Source organism: Rhinatrema bivittatum, chromosome 4 (assembly GCF_901001135.1).
Source record: "Rhinatrema bivittatum chromosome 4, aRhiBiv1.1, whole genome shotgun sequence".
Lineage (NCBI taxonomy): Eukaryota > Metazoa > Chordata > Amphibia > Gymnophiona > Rhinatrematidae > Rhinatrema > Rhinatrema bivittatum.
The window spans coordinates 7,610,067-7,635,892 of record NC_042618.1 but is presented as its reverse complement, the minus strand read 5'-3'; the positions used below and the strand labels follow the sequence as shown (position 1 = coordinate 7,635,892).

Sequence of the window (25,826 nt, the reverse complement as noted above, 5' to 3'; positions counted from 1 at the left end):
TACGCCCCCTCTTAGAAGGACCAGGTTTACCAGGGTGACTGAGGTGGAAATGGTGCAGCAGGGACTTTTCCAGGATATGACGGGCAGGTTCCCAAATGTTGTCCTCCGGACCACAGCCCTCCCAGGCAATCAAGTACTCCCAGCGCCTTTGATGGAACCGGACATCAAGAACCTCCTGAACTTGGTAGATGGGGTCAGACTGTACCGCCAGGTCTGCCGGCTCAGGAACCTTAGAGTGAAATCTAGAGAGAATGAGAGGCTTTAGCAGAGAAACATGGAATACATTATGAATGCGCATAGAGGAGGGAAGGTGTAAGCGATAGGATACCGATTCTACCCTCTCAGCCATGTGGAATGGACCGCAAAACCGCGGAGCCAAACTTCGGAATGGGACTCAAAGATGGATATTTCTGGTACTAAGCCACACCTGGTCAGCTGGAAGGAAGACTGGTGTGGGTTGTCGATGACAGTCTGCCCATCTTTTGACCGTACTAGCTGCCTTGATAAGCTTGTCTTGGATGGTGAGCCAGAGATTATGCAGTTGTTGGGCCGACATCTGAACTGCAGGCAAGATACTGGGAGTGGTTAAAGGCAGTGGCGGCTTAAGTTGTTTTCCAAACACGGTGAGAAATGGAGACTTGCCCGTTACCGAATGGGTGTGGTTGTTGTAGGAGAACTCAGCTAGAGGTAGTAGACTCACCCAGTTGTTCTGTCTTTCATTGGCAAAGGTGCGGAGAAAAGCCTTTAGAGAGCGATTAGTGCGCTCCGTCTGTCCATGGCTCTGGGGATGGAAGGCTGATGAAAAGCTGAGTTGCACGTCAAATTGCTTGCACAAGGCTCTCCAGTATCGTGCCGTAAACTGGGGCCCTCGATTGGACACAATATCCTGAGGAAGTCCGTGGATACGGAAAATATGCTGGGCGAAGTGTTGAGCGAGTTCTGGTGCAGATGGCAGTTTGGGTAGCGGGACAAAATGCGCCATCTTGGAGAAGCAATCTACCGTGACCCAGATAACAGTATTCCCTTCAGACGTAGGAAGATCTACCACGAAGTCCGTGGTGATGTGTGTCCAAGGTTCAGTGGGTATAGGTAGTGGTTGTAGCAACCCCCATGGCTTCCTGACTCGGGGTTTTTGTCGTGCACACATGGGGCAGGAACTAACATAGATGCGGACATCTTGCCTTATAGTAGGCCACCAGTAAAAATGGTTGAGCAAATCAAGTGTCCTTTCGCGGCCCGCATGGCCACCTGTGAAGGATTCGTGAGCCCAGGTCTGAGCTCTCTTGCAGTCACGACATGAAACCACGGTCTTCCCTACCGAATTTACTGAAGTGCTGGACAAAATGACTTTAGCCGGATCTAGGATATACTGGGGCTGTTCCTCTCCCTCCTCCTGTATGGAGGTTCTGGATAATGTGTCTGCCCACACATTCTTGCAAGCCGGTTTGTAGCGGAGCATGAAGTCGAATCGATTAAATAATAATGACCACCGTGCTTGACTGGGGTTCAGCCGTTGTGCTTGGCATAAGAACTCTAAGTTCTTAATGTCCGTGAAGACCGTAATAGGATGTGCTGCCCCCTCCAACCATTGTCTCCACTCTTCAAATGCTAATTTGATCGCTAAGAGTTCTTTATCCCCGATGCTGTAGTTACATTCAGCAGGGGAGAATCTTTTAGAGAAATAAGAACATGGTAACAGTTTCCCAGAAGAAGCGTATTGACTTAACAGGGCTCCCACAGCCCTATTAAGTCCACCTCCACAACAAATGGGCGGAGAGGATCTGGGTGGCATAGGCAAATATCCTGAAAAAAAACCCTCTTTGAGGTTCTCGAATGCCTGGCAGGCCGCCTTCAGCCATTCCACCGCATTGGCACCCTTCCTGGTGAGAGCGGTGAGTGGCGCCACTTTGGCAGAGTAGTGTGGGATGAAATGTCTATAGAAATTTGCAAAGCCTAGAAAACGTTGCAAGGGTTTCAAGCCTCATGGACGGGGCCAGTCTCGAATAGCTGCTACTTTCCTGGGATCTATCTGGAAACCTGTTGCAGAAACTATGTATCCGAGAAAGGGAAGTGACTCTAACTTGTGACATTTTTCTTTTTTTTTTTATTTTTTATTTATGCAGTTTTAGATATATTACATTCATATATCAATAAAGCAATAAAGATCCAAAGCATTAACAAAGAAAAAGAAAAAACACAATCAATTTCCATATTTCAATGGATCTCTAATTATTCAGGTAATATGGGACCAAGATAAGAATTTTCAGAGCTCTTAATAATCATATATACTAAGGAAAAATAAACCGTACAACATAAGACTTTTATCCCTTGATTGATTACTGTGAATCAAGACTTTCCATCTAAGAAATCCCTTAGTTGCTCTGGTTCCATAAATATATATTTAGCCTCCTGGTATTTCAGGAGACACTTGCATGGGTACCTTAATGTCATACTAGCCCCTCTATTTATCGCTTCATCTCTCATCAAGATAAATTTTTTCCTTCTCTCTTGAGTACTACGAACCATGTCCGGATAAATCCAAACATTTTGTCCATAATATTGAACAGACCTATTTCTAAAGAAAAACTTTAATACCATATTTCTGTCCTGTTCAAAAGCGAAGGACGCCAATAGAGTTCCTCTAGACTTAACTTCAGAGGTAATAGATAACTCAAGCATTTGAGACAAGTTCATAGAAGATTGATCAGGTGTTTCTGTTGATTCAGGTTGCAAAGATTTTCTTGAAACAAAGAAGGCTTTGGTAATTACCGGGGTAATTTCTTTAGGAATTTTTAGGCAAACTTCCATGTATTCTTTTAGTATATCCAAAGGCATCATTTTCTTCAAGATAGGAAAATTGACTATCCGCAGATTTAAAAATCGTAATGAATTCTCAATGTTTTCAAATCTCCTTTCTGTTACATTGTCTGCTTTTACCAGGTTACCCTGGATCTTTTCCATCATCTCAATTTTTTCCTCCAATTTTCCTATTTTCTCCTGGCTTTCATTTGCAACTTTCTCTACCTTCAACCCTCTCTTATTCAAATCCAAAAATGCCTGAGTTAAAGTTGTAACTGCAGATTCAATAGAGGTCATAGCATTCTACAATGAGTCCAGAGTTACTAAAGGCGGTTTCTGTAAGGAAAAAACCATTTGAGGTTGTATTTTTACCAAGTCCTGAAGCACCTTAGATCCTTCGATGTTCTTTGCCAGACAAGCCTTTTGGGGGTCCGGTGTGGAGGCTGCAGTAAATCCCGCCGCTCCTCCAACCTCTCCGGGCGACAATACCTCGGCTTGTCCGTCCGGTTCAGCGTGCAGAGACTCTCTCCTCTCCATTGAGTCTCGCGATGTTTCGCTGCTTACCTCCTCCGGACAAGCTCTCGGTTGCGTCGGCGTCTCGGGTGCCCCCGGGCTGAGCGAGATCTCGTCGGCCATGGACAGCGTGCCGAGCTCCTGCACCACTGTCCCCGCGGCCCTCGCCTCCGGCGTCTTCGGGGTAAGGTCAAAGAATCTATCGATCTTTGGTTGCTGCAATTCTTCGTCCTTAATGGCAATATTTTCCTTGAGTCGAGCTTTACGCTTCGTATGAGGCATGGTATATTATTTTAAGGAATTAGTAATCAAAAAAAGGCAATTTTCTGGACCAAAGAACGGAGCGACCCCTTGACACGTCTTATGCGTCGGCCATCTTGGTCCAACTTGTGACATTTTTCTAACTTGGCGTATAAATGGTTGTCTCTGAGAATTTGAAGAACTTGCCTCACATGTTGTCGGTGGGAGCTCAAGTCTTGAGAGTAGATTAGCACATCATCCAAGTATACTATAACTGATGAGTGGAGAAGATCCCGGAGTACTTCATGCATTGTTTTGAAGACCACAGGGGCGTTGCACAAGCCAAACGGCATTACAAGATACTCGTAATGTCGGTCCCTGGTGTTGAATGCCGTCTTTCACTCATCCCCAGGGCAGATACGGACCAGGTTATAGACACCCCGTAAATCTAACTTGGTGAATATCTTAGCCCCCTGAAGTCTGTCTAGAAGTTCGGGGATCAAGGGTAGCGGATAGTGATCCCGCTTGGTGATGGCGTTTAGTCCTCTGTAGTCAATGCAGGGCCTTAGGGAGCCGTTCTTTTTCCCCACAAAGAAAAACCCAGCCCCCGCTGGTGACTGAGAAGGTCGTATAAAACCTTTAGCGAGGTTTTCTGTTATGTATTCTGACATAGCTTTGATTTCGGGTAGGGATAATGGGTACACTCTCCCACGGGTTGGCGTGGATCCAGGTACCAGTTCAATAGCACAATCAAAGGGACGGTGTTGGGGTAAAATCTCCGCCTTTTTCTTGGAAAAGACATCGGCGAAGTCCCCGTAAACCGCCAGAGGTGTTACATCAGCATGCAGGAGAGGAATGCTGGATGCCCGAGGGATCTTGAGACAATTGTTAAAGCAAAAAGGGCTCCACCTTGCGATTTGCAGGGTGTCCCAATGAATTACTGGGGAATGGAGTTGCAGCCAGGGTAGTCCAAGGATTACCGGATAGACGTCTTTTTCCAAAACCAAAAAGGATATCTTTTCAGAATGTAGGACCCCTGTGTGGAGCGTGACAGGTTCTGTAGAGACTGAGATATTTCCTGGAAGGAGTGTTCCCCGAATGGAGGTAATATGCAGCGGAGTCTCCAGGGGAAAACAGGAATATGCAATTGCTGCACCAAGCCACTCATGATGAAATTACTGCCTGCTCCTGAGTCAATAAAGGCGAGAGTCTCGAAGGTCCTGCTGGGATACTCCAAAGTGACAGGTACTGTACACTGAGGAGCGGAAGCAACGCAACCTAGGAGTAGCTCCTCAGGATCTCCTTGGTTCTGGAGTTTTCTGGCCTTTCCTTACACTGGGCCAGGAAGTGCCCTTTTGCTCCACAATAGAGGCAAAGACCCAAAGAGCGACGATGTCGTCGCTCCCGCCGACAACGATGTACGCCCCAGCTGCATGGGCTCTTCAGAGGGCGCTTCAGAGCGCGTTGAACCTTGGCTGGGAGCTGTAGTCAGCAGCCTAGAGAAAGCAGGTGCCAGCGGGACCATGCGTCGAAAGGGTTGGCTCTCCTTGGCCCGTTGCTGCAAGCGACGGTCAATTCTCCCTGCCAAGTCTATCAATGAGTTGTGGTCATCCGGAACGACACGAGCAGCCAGCTCATCTTTTATCCATGCTCCTAGCCCTTCCAGAAAGAGGGCCCAAAGGCTGTCCTCTTGCCAGCCCACCTCGAGGGCGAGGGTACGGAACTCAATGGCGTAGTCCGCTAAGGAGCGAGACCCCTGTCTCAATTGTAGCAGTTCCAAAGTGGCGGTGGCCAGTCGTGCCGGCTCATCAAAGGCTTGCTTAAAGTTGGCCACGAACTGGGGCAGGTTGTCTAAGAGTGGATCGCTTCGCTCCCACGTCGGAGAAGCCCACAACAATGCCTTCCTGTCCAGCAGAGAAAGAATGTAGGCCACCTTCACGGAATCCGTAGGAAACTGGTTAGGTAGCAAAGAGAACTGGATGAAACATTGGTTCAGGAAGCCAAGACAAGCCTTGGCTTCTCCGGAGTAACAAGAAGGCGCCGGCAGCTGAGTCAAAGTAGCAATGCTTACCACCGGCGGGGGTGATGGGACCTCCGCCAATCATTCCACGGTGGCCGCCAGCATATCTAAGCAATGTTGCTGATGCTGTAACCATTGGGCCATACCTGGAATAGCCTGGAGACCTGACAAGTCCGCCGAGTCCATGGCCTTGCAAACTGTTGCGGTCGTAGCGGTGGACCCTTGGGCTGGCCTAGGGGAGTGAGTAGATGGAAGAAGTGGGCACTCCGCTAAGAGGCAGTAGGCCGGAAGGCGGCGTCAAGCCAGACGTGGAGGTGAGTCTTCACGCTGGAAGCCTGCGGACCCCCCGAGAAGAGCTCGTGAGATCCCAGACCACTGGGACTTTAGGAGATCCCTGAAGAAGCGACAACTTCACCCTGGAAGCCTGCGGACCCCCCCCTCCCGAGAGGAGCTCATGAGGTCCCAGGCCGCTGGGACTTAGGAGATCACTGAAGAAGAAGCGAGGAAGAGACGGTCCGAGGTCGAGGCAGGTGGCAAGAACAGAGGTCAGGAACAAGCAGAGATTAGGAACCGGTGAGGTGAGCTGAAGACCCGGATAGAGAATCCGGAACAGGAGCTGAAGATTTGGACAGGAGCCGAAGATCCAAACAGGAGCCGAAGATCCAAGCAGGAACCGAAGATACAAGCACTGCAGCAAGTGAAACCTGTTGCAAGGCAATTCCTTGAGAGCAGACAGCGGCTTAAATACAAGCCGGTGTCTGACATCATTTTGGGGCGGGCCGCGGTCTGGCAGGAAAAGCCCTTTAAATTGGGCTTCCCAGAGCACGCGCGTGCCCCAAAGGGGAGGGGTCACGTTCTGGAGCTCGGCGGCGTCTCCCTCATGGAGAGGCCGCTGCGAGAAGGCATGGGCAGGCCCGAAAAGGCACACACCCCGCTGCGGACCCCCCGAAAGGCCAAACTCGGCTGGAATGCCCCGGCACTGCCGTCCCGATGCTGGAGGTAAGGACCCGGTCGCAAGACGTGAGACCGGGACTGCAACAAAAATGACAGATTAATGTTGTGAGGCTACTTTGGCACCAAACCTGATTAGATCGTGAACTGTAGAGTAACATGTACCATTAAGTTCCCTGAGCCACACTGGACCAAGATTATTTTTGCCATAAATACAGAACAAGAAATAGATGAGATCTCTCCCGAGTAACCTGTATACAGAAAAATAGAAATGCAGAGTTTCAGCTGGATGTGATTTGTATTATTTTGGTCCCTGATTGCTTGCTTATATGTTATTTGCAAAAGTGAATCCCGGTATTGATCATATTATTTATTTATTTATTTAAAGGCTTTTCTTTGCTGACATTCGTAAGGCACATCATACCGGCTTACACTGAACTGAAAGGAAGAAAGTACAATAAACAAAATCATATCGTAAACAATGTGAGGAGAAACTATGTACATAATATGAGGCAATATATAACAGGTCTTGAAAGCAAAACAAAAAGGTAGAAAGGAAGAAAAGAACTGCTAAGAGAAATTAGGGAAGCTAACCAAATTGGTAGTGCAGTAATAATGGGAGACTTCAATTACCCCAATATAGACTGGGTAAATGTATCATCGGGTCACGCTAGAGAGATAACGTTCCTGGATGGAATAAATGATAGCTTTATGGAGCAATTGGTTCAGGAACCGACGAGAGAGGGAGCAATTTTAGATCTAATTCTCAGTGGAGCACAGGACTTGGTGAGAGAGGTAACGGTGGTGGGGCCGGCCGCTTGGCAATAGTGATCATAATATGATCAAATTTGATTTAATGACTGGAAAAGGAACAGTGTGCAAATCCAAGGCTCTCGTGCTAAACTTTCAAAAGGGAAACTTTGATAAAATGAGAAAAATTGTTAGAAAAAAACTGAAAGGAGCAGCTACAAAAGTAAAAAATGTCCAAGAGGCGTGGTCATTGTTAAAAAATACCATTCTAGAAGCACAGTCCAGATGTATTCCACTCATTAAGAAAGGTGGAAAGAAGGCAAAACGATTACCAGCATGGTTAAAAGGGGAGGTGAAAGAAGCTATTTTAGCCAAAAGATCTTCATTCAAAAATTGGAAGAAGGATCCAACAGAAGAAAATAGGATAAAGCATAAACATTGGCAAGTTAAATGTAAGACATTGTTAAGACAGGCTAAGAGAGAATTTAAAAAGAAGTTGGCTGTAGAGGCAAAAACTCACAGTAAAAATGTTTTTAAATATATCATAAACAGAAAGCCTGTGAGGGAGTCAGTTGGACCGTTAGATGATCGAGGGATTAATGGGGAAATTAGAGAAGATAAGGATAAAGAGGATGTTGGGGCGATACCCGTATCGGAGAAGGTTTTCATGAGTGATGATTCAGATGGACTGTACCAAATCTGAACTTAGAAGATGTGGTAGGCCTGATTGATAAATTGAAGAGTAGTAAATCACCTGGACCGGATGGTATACACTCCAGGGTTCTGAATGAACTAAAAACTGAAATTTCAGACCTTTTAGTAAAAATTTGTAACCTATCATTAAAATCATCCATTGAACCTGAAGACTAGAGGGTGGCTAATGTAACCCCAATATTTAAAAAGGGCTCCAGGGGTGATCCGGGAAACTACAGACCAGTTAGCCTGACTTCAGTGCCAGGAAAAATAGTCGAAAGTGTTCTAAATATAAAAATCACAAAACATATATAAAAGACATGGTTTAATGGAATAAAGTCAGCATGGCTTTACACAAGGCAGGTCTTGCCTCACAAATCTGCTTCACTTTTTTGAAGTAGTTAATAAACATACAGATAAAGGTGAACCGGTAGATGTAGAACATTTGGATTTTCAGAAGGCGTTTGACAAGGTTCCTCATGAGAGGCTTCTAGGAAAAGTAAAAAGTCATGGGATAGGTTGCGATGTCCTTTCGTGGATTACAAACTGGTTAAAAGACAGGAAACAAAGAGTATGATTAAATGGACAATTTTCTCAGTGGAAGGGAGTGGGCAGTGGAGTGTCTCAGGGATCTGTATTTGGACCCGTACTTTTCAATATATTTATAAATGATCTGGAAAGAAATACGATGAGTGAGGTAATCAAATTTGCAGATGATAAAAAATTGTTCGGAGTAGTTAAATCACAAGCAGATTGATATAAATTGCAGGAAGACCTTCTGAGACTGGAAAATTGGGCATCCAAATGGCAGATGAAATTTAATGTGGATAAGTGCAAGGTGATGCATATAGGGAAAAATAACCCATGCTATAGTTACACATTGTTAGCTTCCATTTTAGGAGCTACCACCTAAGAAAGAGATCTAGGCTTCATAGAGGATAACACATTGTAATCATCGGTTCAGTGTGCTGCGGCAGTCAAAAAAGCAAACAGAATGTTGGGAATTATTAGAAAGGGAATAGTGAATAAAACGGAAAATGTCATAATGCCTCTGTATCGCTCCATGGTGAGACCGCACCTTGAATACTGTGTACAATTCTGGTCACCGCATCTAAAAAAGGATACAGTTGCAATAGAGAAGGTACAGAGAAGGGCTACCAAAATGATAAAGGGAAAGGAACAGCTCCCCTATAAGGAAAGACTAAAGAGGTTAGGACTTTCAGCTTGGAGAAGAGAAGGCTGAGGGGGATATCATAGAGGTGTTTTAAATCAGGAGAGGTCTAGAACGGGTAGATGTGAATCGGTTATTTACTCTTTCGGATAATAGAAAGGCTAGGGGGCACTCCATGAAGTTATCATGTGGCACATTTAAAACTAATCGGAGAAAGTTCTTTTTCACTCAACGCACAATTAAACTCTGGAATTTGTTGCCAGATGATGTAGTTAGTGCAGTTAGTGTAGCTGTGTTTAAAAAAGGATTGGATAAGTTCTTGGAGGAGAAGTCCATTACCTTCTATTAATTAAGTTGCCTTAGAGAATGGCAGCTGCTATTATTAGCAACAGTAGCATGGGATAGACTTAGTTTTTGGGTACTTGCCAGCATCTTATGGCCTGGAATGGCAACCTTTGGAAACAGAATGCTGGGCTTGATGGAACATTGGTCTGACCCAGTATGGCATGTTCTTATGTTCTTAAGCATGGACCTAATCATGAACTGTAAAATTTGTAGGAAGCATTCGAGTTGATTGATTTTTGTCTCTTAAGGAAGTTTTTGCTGGGTAAAGAATGCAAGTTGATTGCAAACACTGTTGGAGGTATACAGCGTTGTGTTTTTATCATTTGGTGAGAGTATTTGGCAATTCTGTTTGTTGAGAAGTGATGACCTGTTAGAAGACTGTGTAGTATGATGCGTCATTTCCGGTAGAGGGATAAAAGGCTCCGCAGGGCCGCCATGTTTTTTGAATTGCGTGTCTGAATCCAGACCGCAGGAGAAAGATATGAAATTAGCCATTTGGAAATTGTGCTGATGGAACAGAGTGAAGATTTGAAAATTCATTTCCCCTGAAGCAGGACCTGTTGTTTCGAAACACGATCGTGTCGGAACTCGGGACTTTCACTTGATAGCTTGAGATGAGTATCTTTCTAATTGCAAATGAAAAATGATGGGACTTGACTAGATGTATTGAGATGAATATCTTTCCAATTGCAAATGAAATTTGTATTTAAAATTGAGCATTCATCTTATGACATGTGATTGAAGTTCGTCAGCATATAGCAAGACTTTTGCATATATTTTAACAAAAATTCAAAAAACAACAAAATGGGGCGGATTTTCAGAGCCCTGCTCGCCTAAATCCGCCCAAAACCGGGCGGATTTAGGCGAGCAGGGCCCTGCGCGCCGGTGAGCCTAATTTACATAGGCCTACCGGCGCGCGCAGAGCCCCGGGACTCGCGTAAGTCCCGGGGTTCTCCGAGGGGGGCGTGTCGGGGGCGTGTCGGGGGGGGCGGGCCCGGTCGTCGCGGCGTTTAGGGGGCGTGTTGGCAGCGTTTTGGGGCGGGTACGGGGGCGTGGCTACGGCCCGGGGCGGTCCGGGGGCGTGGCCGCGCCCTCCGTACCCGCCCCCAGGTCGCGTCCCGGCGCGCAACAGGCCCGCTGGCGCGCGGGGATTTACTTCTCCCTCCGGGAGGCGTAAATCCCCGGAGAAAGGTAAGGGGGGGTGTAGACAGGGCCGGGCGGGTGGGTTAGGTAGAGGAAGGGAGGGGAAGGTGAGGGGAGGGAGAGGAAGGGAGGGGAGGTGAGGGGAGCGGCCTTGGAGGGAACAGGGGTAGGCTGCGCGGCTCGGCGCGCGCCGGCTATACAAAATCGAAGATGTCAAGAAATTTAAAACATCTTTTAAAGAATTTTTGCTTACCCGTGCGTTTAATGTTTAAAACCGCAGTGAGAAGTCTTATTCATATGACAGCTGATGTTTCAGTAATTGGTCTTATTTAAGTTATTATGATGTATTTTATTATTGATATGACTTATGATTTCGGTTTCTGTGAAACCATATGTTTGTATTGATTTAAGTTTATGTATGTATTTATGTTCATCGCCTAGGCCTTTTTGTGTTAGGCGTTTAATAAATTTTTTTAAATGAAAAAAAATGAAAATGAAAAAAATCAATAGCCTTGCGCGCGCTGATCCAGGTTTTTAGCAGATACGCGCGGCTCCGCGCGTATCTACTAAAATCCAGCGTACTTTTGTTGGCGCCTGGAGCGCCAACAAAAGTACGCCTATTCGCGGTATTTGAAAATCTACCCCAATAAGTTGAAGTTGAAAATAAAGTAAAGTGAACTATTACCAACTTCAAGTTTGATTGATATACAAACTTTTTGAGTGTGGGTCCTACATAAAACAACAAAATAATATATGATCTATGTCTTTATGTACATTGACTACCTCCACTGTGCCTGCCTGTCTTGCCCCTATCAACACTACAGGGACCTGTCTACCTCCACTGGGCCTGCCTGGACTGGAGCTGAGGGGCGTAAATAACCATAGTTGTCCACATGAAGGCTATATAGTGGTAACAATGGAGTTTCCCCAGCACCTTACTGGGGGAGCCCAGCAGCTAGAAGCTTTGATGCTGGTGTGTCCAGATTTCCAGTTTGGAACCCATACCCCTGTGCTATTAGGTACCAATTCCCACATGTTTGGCCGATTGCACAGGCATGTCAGGAGGCCATGGGCAGCCAAGATTGGCATCCCTCCCCAGATGTAATGCTGTTAAAAGCGTACTTTGCAGGGAGACAGCACAGAAATTAGGTGCTGGATTTAGTGGGGGAGATACAGCAAAGAAGAAAATCCCTTATTGAAATACCCCCAGGAGGTGTGAAGGGAATGGTTAATACAAACATATAGAAACATAGAAGTGACAGCAGAAGACCAAACGGCCCATCCAGTCTGCCCAGCAAGCTTTCACACCTATTTGTTTTCATACTTATCTGTTACTCTGACCGCTGAGGTCAGGGCCCTTATTGGTAACTTTTTGGTTCCAATTCCCTTCCACCCCCACCATCGATGCAGACAGCAGTGCTGGAGCTGCATCCAAGTGAAGTATCTAGCTAATTGGCTTGGGGTAGTAACCACCGTAATAAGCAAGCTACTCCCTTTTGTTTACCCTGACTGTGCTATTCAGTCCTTGTTGGTTGTTTGAATATAAATCCTCTTTACTTCATTCCCCCCTGTTGTTGAAGCAGTGAGCTGCGCTGGATATGTATTCCAACTGAAGTATCATGCTTAATTGATTCGGGGTAGTAACCGCCGTAACAAGCAAGCTACACCCATGCTTATTTGTTTACCCAGACTATGTAATTCATTCCTTGTTGGTTGATGCTGAATATAAATAATCTTTTCTTCATTCTCTCTGCCGTTGAAGCAGAGAGCTATGCTGGATCTGCATTGAAAGTGAAGTATCAGGCTTATTTGGTTTGGGATAGTAACCGCCATAACAAGCATTCCAAGTGAAGTATCAGGTTTAATTGATTCGGAGTAGTAACCACTGTAACAAGCAAGCTACACCCATGCTTATTTGTTTACCCAGACTATGGAAAATGGAAAATATCATAATGCCTCTGCATCGCTCCATGGTGAGACCGCACCTTGAATTCTGTGTACAATTCTGGTTGTCGCATCTCAAAAAATATATAGTTGCAATGGAGAAGGTACAGAGAAGGACAACCAAAATGATAAAGGGGATAGAACAGCTCCCCTATGAGGAAAGACTGAAGAGGTTAGGGCTGTTCAGCTTGGAGAAGAGACGGCTGAGGGGGTATATGATAGAGTTCTTTAAGATCACGAGTAGTCTTGAACTAGTAGATGTTAATCGCTTATTTACACTTTCAAATAATAGAAGGACTAGGAGGCATTCCATGAAGTTAGTAAGTAGCACATTTAAGACTAATCGTAGACAATTCTTTTTCACTCAACGCACAATTAAGCTCTGGAATTTGTTGCCAGAGGATGTGGTTAGTGCAGTTAGTGTAGCTGGGTTCAAAAAAGGTTTGGATAAGTTCTTGGAGGAGAAATCCATTAACTGCTATTAATCAAGTTTACTTAGGGCCTGATTTTAAAAAGCATTTACTCGAGCAAAACTGGTTTTTGCTCGAGTAAATACACTTTACTCAAGTAAGTGGGCTTTTCAAAATTGCTACAATATATGCCATTGAATTGTCCATAGGATTTACTCAAGTAAGTGCACTTTACTCGAGTAAATAGCTTTTGAAAATTGCTACGATAGTATGTCACATTTACATGCGTAACTCCTTTGAAAATGACCCCCTATGGGAATAGCCACTGCTATTAATTGCATCAGTAGCATGGGATCTCATAGTGTTTGGGTAATTGCCAGGTTCTTGTGGCTTAGTTTGGCCTCTGTTGGAAACAGGATGCTGGGCTTGATGGACCCTTGGTCTGACCCAGCATGGCAATTTCTTATGTTCTTAAGCCAGTCTTACCCCTATCAACACCAGAGGGGCCTGTCTACCTTCACTGTGCTTGTCTGTCTTGCCCCTATCAAAACCACAGGGGACTCTCTACCTCCACTGTGCCTGCCTGTCTTGCCCATATCAATTCCACAGGGACCTGGCTACCTCCACTTTGCCTGCCTGTCTTTCCCCTATCAACAAGATGGGCCTGAATACCTCCATTGTGCCTGCCTGTCTTGCCCCTATCAAAACCACAGGGGACTGTCTACCTCCACTGTGCCTGCCTGTCATGCCCCGATCAAAACCACAGGGGACTGTCTACCTCCACTGTGCCTGCCTGACATGCCCTATCAACACCACAGGGACCTGTCTACCTCAACTGTGCCTACCTTTCTTGCCCTATCAACACAAGAGGGGCCTGTCTACCTCCACTGTGTCTGCCTGTCTTGCCCCTATCAACACCACAGGGGCTTGACTAAGAACATAAGAAAATGCCATACTGGGTCAGACCAAGGGTCCATCAAGCCCAGCATCCTGTTGCCAACAGTGGCCAATCCAGGCCATAAGAACCTGGCAAGTACCCAAAAACTAAGTCTATTCCATGTAACCATTGCTAATGGCAGTGGCTATTCTCTAAGTGAACTTAATAGCAGGTAATGGACTTCTCCTCCAAGAACTTATCCAATCCTTTTTTAAACACAGCTATACTAACTGCACGAACCACATTCTCTGGCAACAAATTCCAGAGTTTAATTGTGCGTTGAGTAAAAAATAACTTTCTCAGATTAGTTTTAAATGTGCCCCATGCTAACTTCATGGAGTGTCCCCTAGTCTTTCTACTATCCGAAAGAGTAAATAACCGATTCACATCTACCCGTTCTAGACCTCTCATGATTTTAAACACCTCTATCATATCCCCCCTCAGTCGTCTCTTCTCCAAGCTGAAAAGTCCTAACCTCTTTAGTCTTTCCTCATAGGGGAGTTGTTCCATTCCCCTTATCATTTTGGTAGCCCTTCTCTGTACCTTCTCCATCGCAATTATATCTTTTTTGAGATGCGGCGACCAGAATTGTACACAGTATTCAAGGTGCGGTCTCACCATGGAGCGATACAGAGGCATTATGACATTTTCCGTTTTATTCACCATTCCCTTTCTAATAATTCCCAACATTCTGTTTGCTTTTTTGACTGCCGCAGCACACTGAACCGACGATTTCAATGTGTTATCCACAATGACACCTAGATCTCTTTCTTGGGTTGTAGCACCTAATATGGAACCCAACATCGTGTAATTATAGCATGGGTTATTTTTCCCTATATGCATCACCTTGCACTTATCCACATTAAATTTCATCTGCCATTTGGATGCCCAATTTTCCAGTCTCACAAGGTCTTCCTGCAATTTATCACAATCTGCTTGTGATTTAACTACTCTGAACAATTTTGTGTCATCTGCAAATTTGATTATCTCACTCGTCGTATTTCTTTCCAGATCATTTATATATATATTGAACAGTAAGGGTCCCAATACAGATCCCTGAGGCACTCCACTGTCCACTCCCTTCCACTGAGAAAATTGCCCATTTAATCCTCTCTGTTTCCTGTCTTTTAGCCAGTTTGCAATCCATGAAAGGACATCGCCACCTATCCCATGACTTTTTACTTTTCCTAGAAGCCTCTCATGAGGAACTTTGTCAAACGCCTTCTGAAAATCCAAGTATACTATATCTACTGGTTCACCTTTATCCACATGTTTATTAACTCCTTCAAAAAAGTGAAGCAGATTTGTGAGGCAAGACTTGCCCTGGGTAAAGCCATGCTGACTTTGTTCCATTAAACCATGTCTTTCTATATGTTCTGTGATTTTGATGTTTAGAACACTTTCCACTATTTTTCCTGGCACTGAAGTCAGGCTAACCGGTCTGTAGTTTCCCGGATCGCCCCTGGAGCCCTTTTTAAATATTGGGGTTACATTTGCTATCCTCCAGTCTTCAGGTACAATGGATGATTTTAATGATAAGTTACAAATTTTTACTAATAGGTCTGAAATTTCATTTTTTAGTTCCTTCAGAACTCTGGGGTGTATACCATCCGGTCCAGGTGATTTACTACTCTTCAGTTTGTCAATCAGGCCTACCACATCTTCTAGGTTCACCGTGATTTGATTCAGTCCATCTGAATCATTACCCAAGAAAACCTTCTCCATTGTGCTTCTCCATTGTGCTGCACCTTTCCCAAAACGCCGCGGCGTTTTGGGAAAGGTGCAGCACAAGTGAGAGGTATGGTAGAAGATGAAAATGTCGTATTGGAATCAGCGTTTGTGATACAACTATTGGGGCGGATTTTCAGAGCCCTGCTCACGTAAATCCGCCCAAAACCAGGCGGATTTACGCGAGCAGGGCCCTGCGCGCCGGTGAGCCTATTTTACATAGGCTCACCGGCGCGCGCAGAACCCCGGGACTCGCGTAAGTCCCGGGGTTTTCGGAGTGGGCGTGTCGGGAGGCGTGTCGGGGGCGGGGCCGGAGCGTGCGGCGTTGCGGGGGCGTGTCGGCAGCGTTTTGGGGGCGGGTACGGGGGCGTGGCTACGGCCCGGGGGCGTGGCCGCGCCCTCCGTACCCGCCCCCAGGTCGCGGCCCGGCGCGCAGGAGGCCCGCTGGCGTGCGGGGATTTACGCCTCCCTCCGGGAGGCGTAAATCCCCCGACAAAGGTAGGATGGGGGTTTAGACAGGGCCGGGCGGGTGGGTTAGGTAGGGGAAGGGAGGGGAAGGTGAGGGGAGGGCAAAGGAAAGTTCCCTTCTAGGCCGCTCCGATTTCGGAGCGGCCTAGGAGGGAACGGGGGTAGGCTGTGCGGCTCGGCGCGCGCAGGCTATACGAAATCGATAGCCTTGCGCGCGCCAATCCAGGATTTTAGCCGATACGCGCGACTACGCGCGTATCTACTAAAATCCAGCGTACTTTTGTTTGCGCCTGGAGCGCAAACAAAAGTAGGCTGTTCGCGCTCGTCTGAAAATCTACCCCATTGAGCGCATGTGAAACAGCGGCGTGCATGAAGGCAGCGCCATAGTGTAAGAAGTTGAGTTTAAATACGCTGCAGTTTGACGTTGACGGTATTGAAAATAAACAGTGGAATTTGGAAGGTTTTGATTAACAGAAGAAGTTAAGTACAATAGTGGTAAGAAATTACACAGATGGATATATAGGTGATGGTTTTAGTAACGATAGCACATGCAACAATCATCCTATACGTTGTATAGAGAAGTTCCCGTTCTTCAAAAGAAATTATAGAATTGATAATGGTCCCCTGAGGAAACCACCTCGGTGAAACGAAAGCTTGTCGTCGGGAATGTACAACAATAAAGAAGCAATTTATGAACAAATAAAATGAAAGGGAACTAAGAGGAAGATAAGCTGATAATTGTTTGTTCAATAAAAACTGATAAATGCAATGTGAAAAATTTTTTTTGGAACTATCTTGAATGTAATATTATTGTGATAAATGGTATATGGATGTACTCCAATACATTAGTATAGGTGAATTGTTGTATTAGAATTAGGTGCAATATTTGTTTAATGATTGAGCATGTGTGTATGTGGTGTGAATGATGGGGTGATGTTTTAAAGTGTATTAGTGGTATAATGAAATTGTATTTAAAGATTAAAAAATAATAAATGAGATAAACAATACACAGGTATCTAGATATCATTTATTCGTTAGAATTATACCTGTGGGTTACCCATTTGATATTATATTGATCTTACATTTAACTTGCCAATGTTTATGCTTTATCCTATTTTCTTCTGTTGGATCCTTCTTCCAATTTTTGAATGAAGATCTTTTGGCTAAAATAGCTTCTTTCACCTCCCCTTTTAACCATGCTGGTAATCGTTTTGCCTTCTTTCCACCTTTCTTAATGTGTGGAATACATCTGGACTGTGCTTCTAGAATGGTATTTTTTAACAATGACCACGCCTCTTGGACATTTTTTACTTTTATAGCTGCTCCTTTCAGTTCTTTTCTAACAATTTTTCTCATTTTATCAAAGTTTCCCTTTTGAAAGTTTAGCACGAGAGCCTTGGATTTGCACACTGTTCCTTTTCCAGTCATTAAATCAAATTTGATCATATTATGATCACTATTGCCAAGCGGCCCCACCACCGTTACCTCTCTCACCAAGTCCTGTGCTCCACTGAGAATTAGATCTAAAATTGCTCCCTCTCTCGTCGGTTCCTGAACCAATTGCTCCATAAAGCTATCATTTATTCCATCCAGGAACGTTATCTCTCTAGCGTGACCCGGCCAATGATACATTTACCCAGTCTATATTGGGGTAATTGAAGTCTCCCATTATTACTGCACTACCAATTTGGTTAGCTTCCCTAATTTCTCTTAGCATTTCACTGTCCATCTCACCATCTTGACCAGGTGGACGGTAGTATACCCCTATCACTGTAGTCTTCCCTGATACACAAGGGATTTCTACCCATAAAGATTCAATTTTGTATTTAGTCTCATGCAGGATGTTTATCCTGTTGGACTCTATGCCATCCCGGACATAAAGTGCCACACCTCCTCCCGACTGCTCCTCTCTGTCATTGCGATATAATTTGTACCCCGGTATAGCACTGTCCCATTGGTTATCCTCTTTCCACCATGTCTCTGAGATGCCAATTAAGTCTATGTCATCATTTACTGCTATACATTCTAATTCTCCCATCTTACTTCTTAGACTTCTGGCATTAGCATACAAACATTTCAAAGTTTGTTTTTTGTTTGTATTTTTATTCTGCTTTTTAATTGATAGGGATAAGTTAGAATTTTTTAGCTCAGGTGAGTTTTTAGTTACAGGCACTTGGACTACTTTTCTAATTATTGGAACCTCACTGTCGGGATGCCCTAATTCTAATGCATCATTAGTTTCCTTTAAAGATACATCTCTCCGAACCATGCGCTGCTGAGCGACTGTCGGCTTTCCCCTTTGTTCTAGTTTAAAAGCTGCTCTATCTCCTTTTTAAAGGTTAGCGCCAGCAGTCTGGTTCCACCCTGGTTAAGGTGGAGCCCATCCCTTCGGAAGAGACTCCCCCTTCCCCAAAAGGTTCCCCAGTTCCTAACAAAACTGAATCCCTCTTCCTTGCACCATTGTCTCATCCACGCATTGAGACTCCGGAGCTCTGCCTGCCTCTGGTGACCTGCGCGTGGAACAGGGAGCATTTCAGAGAATGCTACCCTGGAGGTTCTGGATTTAATCTTTCTACCTAAGAGCCTAAATTTGGCTTCCAGAACCTCCCTCCCACATTTTCCTATGTCGTTGGTGCCCACGTGTACCACGACAGCCGGCTCCTCCCCAGCACTGTCTAAAATCCTATCTAGTTGACGCGTGAGGTCCGCCACCTTCGCTCCACTGTGCCAGCCTGTCTTGCCCCATCAACTTTCTGCCACTCTGCCTTGCTGCCATACACCAGACGACTCTACTACTTGTGGTGTTCTTGCCACTATCATGGCTCCTCTGTGTGTTGATGCTAGTCTTTCTGCTTCTTTGCCCCTTTATCGGTGCCTTGGTGGTTTTTCTCATACCCTTTCTTCTTGCTATGTTCCCCCTTCATTGTGTGGTAGGATGTTGATGCCACTTTTCGTGCCACTTTGCCTCTCGTGCTGCCTTCAAGGGTTCATGCAACTGTTAACAGTAGTACTGTTTTGCACCTCTGTTAAAGCACTCTCGACACTACTGGTACCCCTTTGCCCCTAACAGTACCTTAGGCTATTCATGCCACTTTATTTTATTTGTGAGTTTTCTATACCGAGGTTTGGTACAAGCCTTCACTCCGGTTTACCTTTGTAACAACTTTTACAGTATAACATTAATAGCAGAGATACCAGAATAACAGTCATAATAGTGTAAGCAAATAAATAGTATAACATTAATAACATAACAGTCATAATAGTGTAAGCAAATAAATAGTATAACGTTAATAATGTAACAGTCATAATAGTGTAAGCAAGTAAACAGTTTGGTAAACAGTTTGGCACTTTGGTGCCAATTTGCCACTGTCTAAGTACCTTGGAGCTTTTTTCTTCCTCTAATGATTGCTCCCTAGATTTTTCATCCGAGGTGGTGACCTGGATTGCAAACTGGTTGACGGACAGAAGACAATGTGTGATGGTAAATGGAGCTCTCTCTAAAGAGAGGGAGGTTTTAAGTGGTGTACCACAAGGATCGGTGTTGGGACCGGTCCTGTTCAATATATTTGTGAGCGACATTGCGGACGGGATAGAAGGTAAGGTTTGTCTTTTTGCAGATGACAGTAAGATCTGCAACAGAGTGGACACGCCGGAAGGAGTGGAGAGAATGAGACGGGATTTAAGGAAGCTGGAAGAGTGGTCGAAGATATGGCAGCTGAGATTCAATGCCAAGAAGTGCAGAGTCATGCATATGGGAGTGGAAATCCAAATGAACTATATTCAATGGGGGGAGAAGGGCTGATGTGCACGGAGCAGGAGAGAGACCTTGGGGTGATATTGTCTAATGATATGAAGTCTGCGAAACAATGCGACAAGGCGATAGCAAAAGCCAGAAGAATGCTGGGCTGCATAGAGAGAGGAATATCGAGTAAGAAAAGGGTAGTGATTATCCCCTTGTACAGGTCCTTGGTGAGGCCTCACCTGGAGTACTGTGTTCAGTTCTGGAGACCGTATCTACAAAGAGACAATTACAAGATGGAAGCGGTACAGAGAAGGGCGACCAGGAAGGTGGAGAGTCTTCATCAGATGACATACGAAGAGAGATTGAACAATCTAAATATGTACTCCCTGGAGGAAAGGAGGAGCAGGGGTGATATGATTCAGACTTTCAGATACTTGAAAAACTTTAATGATCCAAAGACAACGACAAACCTTTTCCGTCGGAAAAAAATCAGTAGAACCAGAGGTCACGAGCTGAGGCTCCAGGGAGGAAGACTAAGAACCAATGTCAGGAAGTATTTCTTCACGGAAAGGGTGGTGGATGCCTGGAATGCCCTTCCGGAGGAAGTGGTGAAGTCTAAAACTGTGAACGACTTCAAAGGGGCGTGGGATAAACACTGTGGATCCATCAAGTCTAGAGGGCATGAATAAAGAGGAGGCATTCAAACACTGCACGGAGCGGCAGTAGCCACAGAGGCATTCAAACACTGCACGGAGCAGCAGTAGCCACAGAGGCATTCACGGAGCGGGATGCCAGTGGCCAGTAGTTGGTGTTCCACCTTCACGGAGCGGAAGGATGGAGGGCTGCCATCTCCAAAAAAAAAAAAAAATTAAAATAAAATAAAAACAGGGGTGGGTAAGAGTATGGGGTAAGGGTGTGGCCTACTTGTTACAGCGGTTGCTACCCCTAATTGATTAGGGCTGGAGGGTACTGGAAGCCAATAGTAACAGGTGGGAGAGAAAAAAAGGTGAAAAAAATGGATAAAGTGCGTAGCTTGCTGGGCAGACTGGATGGGCCGTTTGGTCTTCTTCTGCCGTCATTTCTATGTTTCTATAATAAGAAAACCCCAATTCTGCAACCAAAAATAGGCTGCAATATTTCCCCCATTGACTTTAATGGTAAACAAGAAATGAATCAAACTAATAAATGAATATTTTTTTTTTGCTTTGAAACTAATGAACGAATTGGGGTCCCAACGAAATGAATAAATGAACCAAAATTATTTTTTTTCTTCTGCACATCCCTAGCCGATGCAATATCAGCATGTAAAAAACATGTGTCAAAACTGGGTGCACATTTTTTGAATACGCACACATCCACCTGTCCTGGGCGCTCGATGCAATAGGCAAATGAGCTGCCACACTAAAAGGGAGACGCAATGGGTAATTTGTACGTCCTTAGTGCTCTGCATTGGGCGCCCAGGAGAAGTGGCTGTGTGTCTAGAATAGCCTGGCCAGAGCTCCCTCCCCACCACTGGCAGGGCTGCTCCTGATTGGTCCTTTTCACCTACACTTGCAGGGAAAGGACCAAGCCCATTTCAGGACAGCCTTCTGAAAGGAGATTGGCCCTTTCACTGGCAGGAAGTGAAGGAGTGAATAAATTAATTCAAGTGCCTGACATTTAATATTAATTTTTTCATTCCTTCACTCACTGTCGGCAGGGGTTCCGGATTGGGCCAGACCTTAGGGATGCTGCTTTCTGTGGTTCCCCCTATGAGGAACCACAGAAAGCAGGATTTTTTTTTTTTTTTTGTTAAGCCCTTGAGCGAGCCACAATTATTTCTGTGGTTCCTCCTATTTAGTATTGCTAGGATACCAATAGGAGGAATCACAGAAAGCAAGATTTTTTTTTGTCGGCCCTTGAGTGCTGCATCCTGAGCAGGCATTAAATTTGCAGCATTAAAATGGGCACAATGGCCATGTGGCAATTTTTTGCATCGGGGTAATAGCTAATAAGCTCATCAACATGAATTTACATGTGACGAGCACTATTAGCTACGCGCCATCTGGACACCTAATTGCCTTATTGCATGAGGAGTTTTGGACATGCGTCAAGCCGTGCGCTTGGCCAAGTGCATTATATTACATCAACCTGAAGGAGAGAGAGGCACACTTGTGAGGTGTGGGGGAGGGAATGCTCCTTGGTATATCTTAATTAAATGTTTTATGAGTCACTCAAATGACTCATAGGGGGAGGTTAACAGCATGAGATGGCTCATCTTCCAGAGGGAAAAGAAAATTAGAGATTTCTATGGGAAATGTCATGAAGATGTTTTCTTGGGGAAAGTTAGACCTAGGCAAACAGCTGCAGCCCTATTCTCAAATATATTTCTTGCACACTGGATAAAATGTGAAATATATGAGCGAGAGACCACAAACGTTTTATTTCTTTGCAGGAGTTTCCTGAAAAAGCTGGGAAGCAGTCAGGAGAGCATGAACCCCTCGTCTGCCCGGATATGAAACCTTCTCCCTCAGTCCCAGATAAAGGTATACCCATCCACCTGCTGGTTCACATCCTCTTTATCTGTCAGAAATCAGAAAAGTCCACATGTTCACATTTGGAAGGCTTCTTCAATTTTCAGAATTTTTAAAGAACCAAGAACAATTTTTAGAAGTTAATCATTTCCATCTTATTTTTGGAAGCAAACCATATATCTATTCCAAATTCAGGTTTGCTGAAACTAAGTTCTCACTAACACTATCAGGTGAATTTTCAAAGGAATTATGCATGTAAATGTAATATAATATCATAGCAATTTTCATAGCCAATTTATCCATGTTAACTACACTTAAAACAGGAAAAACCTATTGACAATTCAATGGAATCTACAGCATTGCAGCAATTTCCAAAAGCCCACTTACACAGGTAAAGTGCATTAACACATGTAAAACCCAGTTTTAAGCGTGTAAATGCTTTTGAAAATCAGGCCCTGTATATGTGTTTGTGTGTGTGTATATATACTGAGAAATTACTACTTACTTGATAATTTCCTTTTCTTTAGGTCAGTCAGATGAATCCAGAATGAGTGGGTTTATGCTCCCCTACCAGCAGATGGAGACAGAGCAAACTGATGTCACAGTATATAACCTCCTCTAGTGACCTCAGCCTACCAGTATTCTCTTCAAAAGCAACTGTGGACAGATTAGCAAAATAAATGTGATTAAAAACATATAACCATTTCAATGCTCGGCCAACAGGCAACACTGAGCTCAGATAAGAATGTAATAACACTGGTATAGGGACTGGACTAACACCAGTAATCCCTGTAACACGTAACCACATAGGAGGACTATAATCATTCGACAGCCAAGGGAGGGAAGCTGGATTCATCTGACTGTCATAAAGAAAAGGAAATTATCAGGTAAGTAGCAATTTCTCATTTCTTAGCATCCAGTCAGATGAATCCAGAGCAAGTGGGATGTACCCAGGCTATTCCCTCATAGGGCATGAGGCTGCCTGCAGTCCAGTCAAAACCGCACGTAGAAAGGCCACATCCTCCCGAGCCTGTACATCCTGGAAAAGGTGTGCAAAGAGGACCAGGTTGCAGCTTGGCAAATGTCAACGGGAAACAACAATCTAACTTCTGCCCATGACATTGCCTGAACCCTAGTGGAATGAGCCCTAACCTGACTAGGTAACAGCTTCCCAACATCCATGTATGCAGCCATGACTACCTCCTTAATCCAGTGAGCTATTGTAGCCTGCGAGGATGGCTCTCCCTATCTAGTACCGCCGTGAAGGACAAACCCATGGTCCGACTTCCGCAAGGGTTCAGTAACCTTAAGATATCTGACAATATGACTCCTGACATCCGAGGGTCGCAACAAACGATACTCCTCTACATCTTGTTCTCTAAGGATGGCAAGGCTATGGACTGATTCAAGTGAAACTCAGTGACCACCTTTGGTAAAAAAGGAAGGAACAGTAAGCAGCTGTATCGTCCCTGGAGTCACTTGGAGAAATGGTTCCCAGCAAGACAGGGCCTGCAGTTCAGAAACCCTAAGCGCAGAACAAATTGCCACCAGAAATACCATCTTTGAGATCAACAATCACAAGGAGTATATAGCGGTCTAAACATAGGGCCTGTCGAGAAATCCAATACCAAATTAAGACTCCACAAGGGCACCAGAAATCGCAAGTGAGGCTGAAGATGTTTCATGCCTCTCAGAAAATGGGCCATATCAGGATAAGCCATCCTGCAAAAATTCCAAAATGAATGGAATCTTGATCAAGGAAGGAAGTGTACCTCACACCAGACCTCAAACACTCTCCAAACCTGCACATAGGCCAAAGAAGTGGAGAACTTTCTTGCTCTTAGTAAAGTAGAAATCATGGTTGCCGAGTAACCACATTTCAGCAAGCGAGCCCTTTCAAGGGCCAAACCATAAGACAAAATCAATTCTGATCTTCGTGAAGAACAGGTCCTTCCCACAATAGGTCCCTGTGCGTTGGAAGTCGAAGAGACGCTTACGAGAAGGTCCAGGCAAGGTTCCCACCTGTTCTTCCACTCTAAGAGCAGTGGATCGAGTTGAGGATTGTACCTGAAGAAAGGATTGCAACCCCTGGAAAAATTCCACCCAGGAAAATGTAGAAGTATCCAAACTAGGAGGTACCTTGGGCATACTCACAGAGCTACCATTCCCTATTGAGGAACCAATTAGGGGAGTTCCAAAATTGAGTGCCCCACCTAAGCCGTCTTTACCCAGACCAACATCCAGCTAGGAAGAACCGGGCTTCGTTAAATCAGAGTAGGATAAATCTCCCTGAGCCTCCAAACTGCGCTGGCACAAATTAGCAGGCAAAGAGAAAGGCACTTAGCCTTTTTAGGTATAGCCACCAATATGGCCGACAGTGTGCTAAGCAGTGGCTGAAGGCAAGCATCTAGCTGTTTTTTTTTGGGGGGGGGGAGGGGGTTGTTATTTTTAAGACGTCCAAAACTTAGGCATCCTATACACAGGTATCCCAATGCTAGGCTCCCAGTACCTAGGCTTCCATAGAATAAGTGCTGCCCAAAGGACAGGAGCACAACAAATGCTTAACTTGGACACACAAGTAAGAGCTAGCCTGGATGTACAAAGCTCGACCAGGTGTTCAGAAAACTGGATACACAGTTCGACGCACACGCCTAACTGAAATCTTATAGAGAATAGCCTAAGAAGCGTGCAAAAAGCCGTAGAGGCCTACCTCGTGGCGCACAATCAACAAGCCTTAGAGCGGGGCCCAGCCAACCGAGGCTGCTCAACCCACCAGGCTGCCCACGTCCCTCGACCTCCCCTGGAGCGGGACAAACATCAAAACAGCACGCTGAGAACAGAGACCGAGAGGAAGGAAACACTAACAGAATTCACCTTCATTGTCTTTGTTTTTTTGTTTTTTTTAAACCCTTACCAGAGCTCAGCCTTACCTGGCTTAGTACAGAGACGGTCTCTAGCTGCAGGGGGAGAGGGCATTTGCTGTCACCACCGCGCTTGGCTTTCTGCACCCACTGCCTTTCAGCTGTACAAGCAGCTAAGTCCTCGCTGGCTAAAGAACCAGCTACCTGACCAAGGCACTCATCTGAGGGACCACGGAAATCACCTCAGGAATTCTCAACTGGGGAGAGTCCTTATGGTATCACCGCAGGAGAGTGGGGCTGTTACGTTCTGTGTGTCTTCAACTATAGTGGGCCCCTGGGTTGTGGTAGTGTAGACTCCACCCACAGGGAGGAGCCCTGTGGGCACTCACCAAAACAGGCAAGGTCTCAGCAGTGATGGACAACAGAGGAAAACAATCTTTATCATACAGCCAATAGTGATACGAGGAGCAGATCAATAGAATTAGTCCAGAGAGTATGACCTGCACACAGGTTCATCTGATAGTACACCACAGCATGGAGTAGATCGGTGAATACCTTCTCTAGGAATAGCTTGTGCTGGCAACTCCGGTAGTGGTCC

General features: G+C 45.1%; 1 protein-coding gene across 2 annotated transcripts in view; it reads left to right on the top strand.

Annotated features, from left to right (window-relative positions):
* The window catches only part of LOC115089622 (phospholipase B1, membrane-associated-like), a 296,793-nt gene that overhangs the window by 33,604 nt on the left and 237,363 nt on the right, over nt 1–25,826 (top strand). For both annotated transcript variants that reach the window (XM_029597713.1, XM_029597714.1), the window contains exon 4: nt 22,289–22,379. In XM_029597713.1, the coding sequence (XP_029453573.1) occupies nt 22,289–22,379 (91 nt within the window). The remainder of the gene's footprint in view (nt 1–22,288; nt 22,380–25,826) is intronic.